This window comes from Lolium perenne, chromosome 2 (assembly GCF_019359855.2).
Source record: "Lolium perenne isolate Kyuss_39 chromosome 2, Kyuss_2.0, whole genome shotgun sequence".
Taxonomy (NCBI): domain Eukaryota; kingdom Viridiplantae; phylum Streptophyta; class Magnoliopsida; order Poales; family Poaceae; genus Lolium; species Lolium perenne.
In genome coordinates, this window is record NC_067245.2 from 117,599,298 (window position 1) to 117,609,886 (window position 10,589).

General features: G+C 43.8%; 1 protein-coding gene across 4 annotated transcripts; it reads left to right on the forward strand.

The window, feature by feature from the left end:
* Positions 1-4,412: 4,412 nt before the first annotated feature.
* Positions 4,413-9,381, forward strand: LOC127333562 (uncharacterized). Of its 4 annotated transcripts, XM_051359942.1 has the most exons (5): positions 6,012-6,736; positions 7,389-7,445; positions 7,547-7,730; positions 7,856-8,057; positions 9,145-9,381. In XM_051359942.1, exons 1-5 carry the CDS (start codon positions 6,429-6,431, stop codon positions 9,216-9,218), a joined length of 825 nt encoding a protein of 274 aa, XP_051215902.1. In that variant the 5' UTR covers positions 6,012-6,428; the 3' UTR covers positions 9,219-9,381. The 4 variants fall into 4 exon arrangements, 2 of the variants coding, with proteins under 2 accessions (XP_051215902.1, XP_051215901.2); XR_011751866.1 differs by lacking the exons at positions 6,012-6,736; positions 9,145-9,381 and adding an exon at positions 4,413-4,555 and having other exon boundaries at positions 7,856-8,226; XM_051359941.2 differs by lacking the exon at positions 9,145-9,381 and having other exon boundaries at positions 6,013-6,736; positions 7,856-8,226.
* The last annotated feature ends 1,208 nt before the right edge of the window (positions 9,382-10,589 follow it).

Here is a 10,589-nt window from a genome sequence, read left to right on the forward strand (position 1 = left end):
TCCGAAACCCAGTTGTGATCAGCCAACGCCTCCTGGACCGTTCGATTCTTCCTTCTGGAAGCCTTAAAAATCAGCAGAGCAAGGTCCTTTGGAGGGGTGCCATGGAGACATGAAGAAGACCAGAAGGAGGCCTTGACTCCGTTGCCAATGGTGACGCGAGTGGCTGCGTTGAAGAGATCTAAATAAGCAGCATCATTGGGGGTTTCGGTGCCCACCCACGGCTTGTCCGGAGCCGTCCACTTATACCATAACCATCGAAGTCTGAGAGCCCTAGAGAACTTTTCCAGGTCCAAGATACCCAGACCACCGAGCTCCTTTGGGCGACAGACCTTCTGCCAGTTCACCTTGCATTTCCCCCCGCTGACCGTCTCTTTGCATGCCCAGAGCATTCCATGGCTGATTTTAGCGAAAGCCTTGAGAATGCCTTTGTCTGCTTTCAGCGCCGTCAGCAGGAAGATAGGCATAGAGGATAAGACTGACTTAACCAGAGCGGTGCAGCCAGCACGATTCAGGAACTTGCGTTTCCATGGGCTAAGGCGGGCCACGGCCTTGTCGATGTAAGGTTGGAGGTCCACCCGTCGGAGTCTTCCCAAAGAGATAGGTAAACCCAAGTACTTGATGGGGAAGGGGGTTGTAGTCGCAGGGAAGTTTGCCAGAACCTCCTCAAGGTTTATGCCAGCGCACTGAATAGGGGCAATGGAGCTCTTCGCCACATTAGTCAAAAGCCCAGTCACCTCTCCAAAGTGTTGAAGTATGCCAGCCAGGCCAGCAACATCAAGTGCAGAAGGGGCGAGGAAAATTGCTGCATCATTGGCATACAAGGAAACCCTAGGGCCCTGCAAACCCCCAGGCATGGCTGAGATGAGGCCGGCCTCGGTAGCCTTCTCCAGGAGCCTTTGGAGCGGGTCAATGGCGATGTCGAAGAGCAGAGGAGATAAAGGGTCCCCCTGACGGAGACCCCGACCATAAAGTATATCTTTGCCGGGGATCCCGTTAAGGAGAACACGGGAGGTGGCCGTGGAGAGAAGTGTCGTCATAAGCGCCCGCCATCTTTGGGGGAAGCCAAGGCGCTGCATAAGATCAAGCAAATAGTCCCATCTCACTGTGTCGAAAGCCTTGGCGATGTCCAGTTTAATGAGGAGGGCCGGAACTTTCCTGCGATGCAACAGGCGGGCAGTATTCCGAACATACATGAAATTGTCATGGATAGTTCTGGTCTTGATGAAGGCGCTCTGACTGTGAGACACGATCTCATTCATTTTAGGGCTGAGACGTCGTGCCATGGCTTTAGATATGATCTTCGGGATCACATGTATGAGACTAATGGGTCTGAAATCAGAGATAGACTCAGCTCCGTCTTTCTTCGGCAAGAGAACTATATTGGCAGAGTTGAGGATATGAAAATTGGTCACCGAGAGCTCCAAAAAAGCATTTATGAACTTCATAAGGTCTCCCTAGACAATCTCCCAGCAAGAGCGGAAGAAAGCGATAGAGAAGCCATCGGGGCCCAGAGCTTTGTCCGAAGGCATGTCTTCCAAAGCTTCCTTAATTTCCGCCTCTGTGAAGGGAAGACCTAGATTATCCAGAAGGTGAGTGGTAGGGTTGAGGGCTTCCCAATTGAAGTCCAACTGCCGAGGAGGAGGCCGCCCAAGGGCTTGGGAAAAATGATCAAAGATCAAGTTCCCCTTATCTTTATGCGTCATGGCCCAACCCGAGTTTTGCCTTAGCCTCATGATATGATTCTTGCGCTTTCTGGCATTGACCCGTAGGTGGAAGAACTTGGTATTAGCATTGCCTTCACGTAGGTAGCGGATTCTAGAAGCTTGACGCTTGCGAGATCTTTCCAGAGCGGCGAGGCCTTTGACACGCCGTTTAAGATTGGAGCGGAGCCAACTTTCCTCGTTAGAGAGAGGGCGAGATTCTTGGGCGATATCCAACTGAAGAATGACATCGAGGGCCATAAGGAGTTGCAGCTTACAGTCGGAGAAGAGCCCTTTACTCCAAGCTCTGAGTCCCGACGCCGTTGACTTCAGCTTGTGGTTGATGACATGGGTCGGCTAAGAGTGGGAAGACGATGTGGACCAGGCTTTTTGGACGACATCCTTAAACCTAGGCATCTTGATCCAAAAGGACTCAAAGCGAAAGACTGGAGGCTTCCGTGGACCACTCTGGTTTGAGAGAAGAAGCGGGCAATGATCCGAGAGGGAGGAGGATAAAGCATGCAACATGTGATGCTCGAACTTAAGGTCCCAAGCAGCGTTGCAGAAGGCCCGGTCCAACCTCACAAGGGTAGGATTTTCTCTCTCATTGCTCCAAGTGAACTTCCTGTTCTGAAGTTTCAGTTCCTTGAGCTGGCAGCTGGTGAGCGCCCTTCTAAACAGACCCATAAGCCGGAAGTCCATGTTGTCGTTGTTCTTGTCTTCTGCCCGATATATAAGATTAAAATCCCCGATGATAAGCCACATGGAGTCGTCCGCGGGCTTGGCGGCGGTAACTTCCGCAAGGAAGGACTCCTTCTCGCCGTGATCGGATGGGCCATAGACCGTGGTCAGCTTGAACGAAGTACCGCAGGCTCTAACAGAGACATTCGCCGAAATCAAGTGTGTGCCGATATGGATGTTGGAGATGTCCACATGTTCGTCATTCCAAAGCAAGAGAATGCCACCCTGTTGCCAAGAGCCGGGCGATGCGCGAAGGAGCGAAGCCGAAAACCACCAATATAAGAGGCCGTTTGTTGGTCCAGCTGATCCAGCTTGGTTTCTTGAATGCAAGCGATGTGGCAGGAGGTGTCCGCGAGGAAAGCATGAACTGTGTCTTTACGGCCTTGGTCGTTCAAACCCCGAGTATTCCAATCCGTGATGGATAAATCCGGCCCGATCATAATAAGAAAAGCAGGAAACAACACAGAAGCAGCGACAAACAACCACGGTCACTTGTTCAGCTAAAAACAAAGCACCCAATGGAAGACAACTATGAAGCTAGACGGAGACGTCTTGCGCGATGGGCTCACACCCTCCGGGTCCTCCCATGGTGATAAGGGCTTCATCCGCTTCCGTCAAGCTGCGGATGTTGAGCTTGAAAAGCTTGGAGAAGGCGTCAATTGTCGAGTTCGGGAGCTGCGTGCTGAACTTTTTGATATATGCCTTCCGCGCCTCCATCAAGGGCACTCCTTCCGCGGCTACGCCCATCTTGGAGTTCAGGACCTGCACCGCCTTGTCCATGGCATGCAACTGAAATGGTTCACAGATGAAGATCTGGTCAGATCTGACTTTGTCGAATTAAACCAGGAGCTTGGAAACGAATTTTTGAATGAAACCAATTGGGTAAGAACCACCTGTTCAATTCCTTTGAGATGTAGCTGACCTCATATTTTTATGATTTATGTACGATTTTTGGTGAATTAAACTTGTTTTGTGTGTTCTGCAGACATGGCTGTTAGCTTTTAAATCACCAAAAATCCATTTTTGAACCTAATTGAGTGATTCCAATTTGGTAGTACTACTGGATGTTTTCTTAATCATCTCAAACAAGTTTCAAACCTTGATCTGTTCTGTAACTCCAGAGATAGAGCAAATGGTGAAGACATGCAGTAACTTTGTTAATCCATTTGTGAGAGTTTCAGAAACAATTTGAACCCAAATCCAGTTGTTTATGCATCTCTGTTTAAATATCTTTCAAATGCCGGTGTTCTCATATTTTTAGGATTTTTCTACGATTTATGGCTTACAGATCTTGTTTTCTGTACAGACAGATTCAAAGAAATTCCTAAAATAGTATGATTAACCTTTTTGGGTGATTCCAATTGGGTTAGTCTTGTATTAGTACTGGTCATCTAGGAAAAATATTGTTAGTCTCTGTTCATGCATATTGGTTACTGATATTAACTTGTGTGTGCTACATGAGTTGTAGGACCAAAACTTTTCGGTTTATTTAAAACCCTTGACCAACTCTTTTTAGTTGAGATGGGCAACCTTTGTTTTATGCTTGCAAAACAAAACCTCTGCAACTTAACATTAGCCCTATTGTTTTGCTTAAGTTTCCAAATGATGTGGTTTATGGTTTGCTTCCTATTTTGGATGTTGTGTTATGTGAGCAAACTAAATTAGGAAAACTGATTTCTGTTTTTCCAAAAATGTTTCAAATTGTAATATGAATGTTTGTGATGCCAAACTAATGCACTTGTCCTCTTTATGATGTTATCTACCAGGGGATACTTAGTTTGTGCCATGGTGATACCGAGAGAGGCAATTGCTAAGTTGTGGCACTCTCATACCTTTACTAGGTAAATAAATTGGGTTCTCTTTTAGTTGCTTGGTAGTATCTATAAGTCCTCAATACGTTAGCTTTAGTAGAGTGGTTAGTTTTTGATTGATGATTGTTGTATATTTGTTTTGTTGGTGCAATGTGATTGATTGTGTTCCTTTTGTATTTTCCGGCGATAGATGCGAACAATTCCAGAGAAGAAGAAGAAGTGGAATCGGACGAGGATTTTATTTATGTTGTTGGGATTCTTATATTGATGAAGTTGAAGAAGTCCGGGGACAAATAAGCCAAGGCAAGCCATCTTTTGATCTCTCATTCGGTGTCTAGTTGGATGTCATATGTTGATGTTCAAAGCACCTTGGTTCTATGTGTGTTGTTCTCCTTAATATTGTCATCTATATTTGGTTGCTAGTGGAGTACTCCCTAGTGGTGATACTCCACTATTGTCTTTGTGATTATGGGATGCATGGTATCATGGCCGTGCTATTCCACTTGGTTATCTTGTATGCTCAACTTGAGCATGTTCCATCTCAAGATAGTAACTTACACCACACCCACCACTTTTGTAGTTTAGAGGTATCAATGTCATGATCTTGGTGTATTCTCAAAATGAGAGAGGTATGCCTGTGTACCATATTGGAGAGTATGTTGGATAGTGATACTCCACTATCTAAATTGTATAGATGGCACCACAAATCTGAGAGTATATTCCTCCTTGTGTTGTCATAATACATGCTTACCTTAAGCAAGTATGATCCACCCATTACTCCTTTTATACCTTCTATGGCGTGATGACCTTCATCTCGGCCATGGTGATGTTTTAGTTCCTTTCATGAAACTATAGGATGGGAACCCCTCAAGGCTTACCTTGTTGTAAATGTTTGTGAAAACCTTGGGTAAGTTAACTCTACCCAAGTGTATGTTTTGGAAAGACAAGGTCTTTGGACAAGGATGTTGGAGGAATATGGTTGGTTGTTGGCAAGTAAAGGAAGTATGGGTAAAATGTTTTCAAAAAGGAGCACTGCGTATAAGTGTACGCCAGCCCAACTTTTATCGCGCACCCACTCACTACAAGGAATGTGTTAACTAATTACCTTTTTACAGTGACCACAAATATATTAGTCATATCTCTACGACCATTTCACAACAAATGGTCGTAAGCCATTTGGGAGGGTCCAAACCCTAAATCATCACGACCTTCTTTGTTAGAAAGGTCATGATCTTCTCACATGAAATGGTCATAGAGAAAATGATACAATCTAGGAGTTTATCGTAAGCCGACTACGACCAATTTAAATGGTTATGGCTGCAAATTCGTGATGCTTGAAAATGACTGGCCAACCACCTCGGCAAATTCGCCTACTTGTCATGTCCATGTGTCAACATCTGCTTAGCTTTTATCCACCTCTTCAATATTGTTTTTGTGTCATGTACATGTGTAATTTTTTGGGAACTCACTAAGCTTTTTTTACTTACTCTCCCCATACCGGTTTATAGTGGTATTAAGTATTTCTAGAAAAAAAATTGACTACTAATTTCGTCAATAAAATATAAGATATATATCACAAAAATTATACTATTGAAAATTTCTTTTAAATATGAATACAATGGTATAATTTTGATATCTCATATTTTGTTGATTAAATTTGTAGTTAGAGTTCTTTTTGAAATGCGTAATACTCCTATAAACCGCTATGGAGGTAAGCTACTCTTTTCGTTCCTTCTTCTAATTTTTAATGTTTATTTTGTGTTTTTATTTACTTTTTATAGTGAGAACATAAACCTACACAAAAAAGCAAAAAAATAGAGGTTGATATATGGAGCCAGAGGAACATTGTGTAGTGACAGCGCGGCAAAGAAGATCGGAACTAAAATTTAGAGCGGTGGGTATGCGCCAAATTTCAGTCAAATCCCCATTAGAAAAACAGAGGCTAACATGTAGAAGCATGGGCAAGAGCGGGAGATCAGAGTTTTCAGAACCACGGGCGGGACAGCGGGAGCGAAAAGACCAAAAAATTTCCTAAGTCCCCAGCGCATCCCTCAAACCCTAGCGAAAAGTCCCCACTGTCTTCTTCTCTCCGCCGCCGCCCCATGTCTCTTCTCTCCGGCCACCGTGCTCTCTGTCGCCGCACTATTCCCCTCCAGATACAAGCTACGTCTCACCCATGGCCTCCTCGACTGTGAGAACGACCACCCCGTCGCTTCAAGGCCTCGCGGCGGCGGGATCCGCCCCACCCCTCTCTTCATATCCCATTGATTCCGCCCCTGCCGCCGGATGCGGCCTTCCCATGCCTCCTTGCGGCCGGATGCGGCCTTTCCCGGTGTCCCTGCCGCCGGATCCGGCTGCACCCTACCGCTTGCTCATGGAAGGCCGCGGGTTCTGCTGCGGTGCGAGGTCGCGGGCGCTGGATCTTGCGGGGCTCGAGATGTGCAGGCCGGCCATCTCATGGTTCTTCCGGAGCAGCGTCTCAAAGTTTTGTGCCATCATCCCCCTCTTTCTAAAGTATTTAATGACAATGAGTAGATGTGACGTGCGTGTGCTTGTTTACTTGTTCGGTTTGTTATGATATGAAGTGCCTGTGCATGCTCGTATTTGTCGCTAGATGCCTTGTACTTGTTCGGTTTGTTACGATCTCAATTACAGATATTCTATTTTGAATGTTCTGTACTTATTCTTGCCAGATCGATGCATATACAGTGACACAAAACAATAAGCTGGCATTTTGAATGCCTATTTATTTTACAATACTGACGTTGTAATGCTTATTGATAGCTTTACAATGGAAGTATACTTCAATTCAAATTCATGTGTGTCGCTAGATGCTACCTAGATAATGAGCATGTCAATTACCCTGTACTGTATGCTGCAAACAAAAGTATTTGTAGTATTCTGTAATACTTGCTCTATTTCATAAATAGTCCATTCAACTTCATTGAGTTATATAGTTGTATGCTGCTTATTCCCTCGCCAAATCTTTTGATTTCTATTCAACTACATTATAACGCGTGCTGCAATACACATTTCTTCTTTTCTTCCATCATATATTGTTGTCATTGTATCTTCTTTTGTTGAATGGAATGCAAGTAACCAATATATATCTATTGTTTTTTTTGCCTTTCTCTAGAGCATCAAAAATTCTGAATGCCCAACTGAGCTTGCGCCTGTTGATGGGAGGTCTAAGGTGAATGTAAATCTTGTCCATAAGGAAGGAAAATATCCTGTAAATATCTTCAGGGTAATTTTCTGCAGTTGCTTATTCATTTTTGTATACTGTTGGTGTAGCGCAGGAGCACGGTGGACCGCCGAGACGATGAGGCAAGATCATAGCCAAGAAGAAAAATCATGTGTCCTCATGGGCTCTCCATGCACTAGTTTCGAGAGGACCTCGACGAAGTGCTCCAGTCCCACACTGTCTATTCTAATGTCTTCAGGGGCGTCCGACAAACTCACCAAAGTACGCGTCAAGGTACAAGCCATACCACTGCTCTCTTGGGTTCTCTATCTTGTCCCCTGGATTGTAATCGATGCTACGAATTTTGTACTGATTTTCCAACTGGATTGCTTATTACTGTTGTTGTTATGTTCTATAAGATATTGGAGAAAGGTGAGTTCCAAGTTTCTGGCAAGGAGAGGGAGCAACAAGCTGCAGTCAGGGATCGGAGGAGTACGCCAGGACGGCCTTCGAAACAGAGGAGGAGAAGCATAGCAAGGAGAGAACCATGCAAGACAACAGGGAACGTGAGAGTAGGAGATCACCGTCCTCTATTAGAGTGGGTATCCTCAAACAAGCTAGGTAAAGTCATATTGGAGGGCACATGTAATCAATTCTCTATAGGTTCAGTTCTCGTATTCAGATTTTGGTATCCTTACAACAACTTCTGTATGTGCGTATACGAATCAGGTTCAGAGCCTGATGTTTGATAGCTAGGACACGTTTTTGGTAAAGGTTCAGATTCCAGTTAGTACCTGTGCATTTCAGTGATGTTTTAGCAAAATATAATTTGCATGTTCATCTCTAAAAATTAACTAAACATTTATTCGGCAGCTAGAACGAGGATAGCATGGGCTGTATGTGCACTTGCTTGCTTATTGAACTGGAGTACATCCTGTTTTGCAAGTTCTAGTGAAATTGGATCTTACTAATTATGGAAATGAGCATTTAGTTTACATATGACTATAAGTATGTAGTACTCAGCTAGCTTTATGGCTGACAGTTAATTTTTAGAGAAGCATAGCATAAGCATGTACCATTGCATAGCTAGCCACTATTATGTACGGAAATGTGAATTGCTTTAAACACATGTATTCTTTCCAAATGTGTTTCAGCTAGTTTAGTTGATAGCGTATTGTTTTGTAAAATTTATATACAACTTCTAAAATTGCAATATGGAGCTTATTCCTGATTGTTTGCAGCTTCGTGTACTTTGCTTCCTTGCCTGTTTGAGTTATTAAAGTGTGCGAATAGATGTGCAAATATAAATAACCAAACTGAACCATATTAACTCTGGCATGTGGCACTCGTTGTGCTGATCACTTACTACCTTTAAACAACTGTGTGTTTGTTGATGATATGAGATTCCTTCAAGTGAAGGAAATAATAGTAGTACTTGGTATTTAAATAAATATACTTCTATTTTTTCGTTAGGTAACAAACTTTCCCCAAGACCTGTATGGTCTATGAAGTTTTAGTGTTTTGTAGGTATACCAGAATGTACCCTTGATTCCAAACCAGTTTTGAACCAAATGCTCGGACAAGATCATGCACCTTTTGCTAGTTAGTATGCATGTGCAAGTTCAGAAATGTACTTGCCGTTATGTTACTATTTTAATTTAGAAGCACTTTCATGGTATGATCTTTTTTATGTTATATTGTCATGCAGGACTGATCAAGAGCAGTATGATAGAGCTCAAGCTTGAGGAATCTCAAAGAGAAGACTCATCAAAGAAATTGTAGCTAGTTATTGCCTAGTTATAATTTGGTAGTTCGGACATCCGTCCATATGATACATAATGTGGAAATATTGTAATTGACTTAACTATGGCAGCAAGAGATTTTTCTTCGTATCTTGGTGTACTGGTTGTGACTCGAACTACTGTGAAGTTTCATGTGCTCTCTATTTGTTATGTCTGCATTATTGGCTGTTATTTTAAAATTTTCATTTGACATGAAAGAATTAGAAATTTATGATTGGGGCCCGATACAAAAAGGCTGAAATCAAAAATAAATGATACATAAGGTATTGGTCGAAAATAGAAAAAAAAGGCTGAAATGTTGGGCTTGGCCCATGCGTCGTAGCAACATTGTTGGGCACGGCCCATGTGTAACACCAAACTGGATTGGGCTGATTTTGATTTAAGACCATTTGGTTTGGTCGTAGATTTGCCACGTAGGATTGGCCACATCAGATCTGACGTGGATAAGCCAAATCGCCCATGACCAAAAAGTTGGTCATATAATCTACGACCATCTATTTTGGTCGTAGACCTCTCTGACCAATACAAAATAAAGGTCGTTGTGAGCCGTCAGTGACGCTCAACTGGCGACCAACAGTTTTTGGTCATGACGTGGTCATAAATGACGCACAATGACCTTCACGTGACCAATATGGAGGGTCGCGAGTTAGCATATTTCTTGTAGTGACTCTACCCCAACGTGGGCACGGGGCTTAGCCCTAGTTTGTTGAAGCTGGCATGAGACACCTTCACAACTCTCTAGGAGGGTCACGATGACCTCTGACACCGGGTTGCGCTCTGGAGGAGGCAATACACTGTCTTAACTGATAGCCGGACGATTACTGAGGGTCTTCTGTCATGGCACCGGAGATACGCTCAAAAGGAGGTATGCTGCCGGGGTGCCGGGAAGGGGTAAGCCCGCGGGAAGGACTCATGTCAGTAGAGATAAGCGAAAGTTTATGTTCGGGTATCCGTCGTGGCATACGTTGCTATGCGGGGATGATGCCCACACGATAGGTATCCAGATAGTTGTGGGGAAAGTGTGCAAACTCTGCAGAGTCAAATCTATTCGAATAGCCGCGTCCGCGGTCATGGACGGGTTGTAAAGGCCTACCTTAACCTGGGCTTGAGTTTTGTTTTGATAAATGCTTTGCAAAGAAAGTGTTGTGTTGGATGTACCGGAAGGGTACGGAAAAAGGGCGTGTGTCGACCATATGGAGATGGTCGTGGAAAAATAAGACCAAGTGGGGAACTTTTTCCTAATGTTTCATGTAGGGGAACTCTTCTTTAACCAAGATATAGAGATGTCATAGGACTTCTCTAGCATTTCCATCATATGAGATGGCGGTATGCTAACTCTTCTTTAGCAAAG

Bases quoted from the DNA above. Each gene is read 5' to 3' on its own strand.
- LOC127333562 (XM_051359941.2), top strand. From the start codon at position 6,429: ATGGCCTCCTCGACTGTGAGAACGACCACCCCGTCGCTTCAAGGCCTC. The intron at 7,446-7,546 runs GTGAATGTAAAT...CTGTTGGTGTAG, and splicing joins CTGTTGATGGGAGGTCTAAG to CGCAGGAGCACGGTGGACCG. The intron at 7,731-7,855 runs GTACAAGCCATA...ATGTTCTATAAG, and splicing joins TCACCAAAGTACGCGTCAAG to ATATTGGAGAAAGGTGAGTT.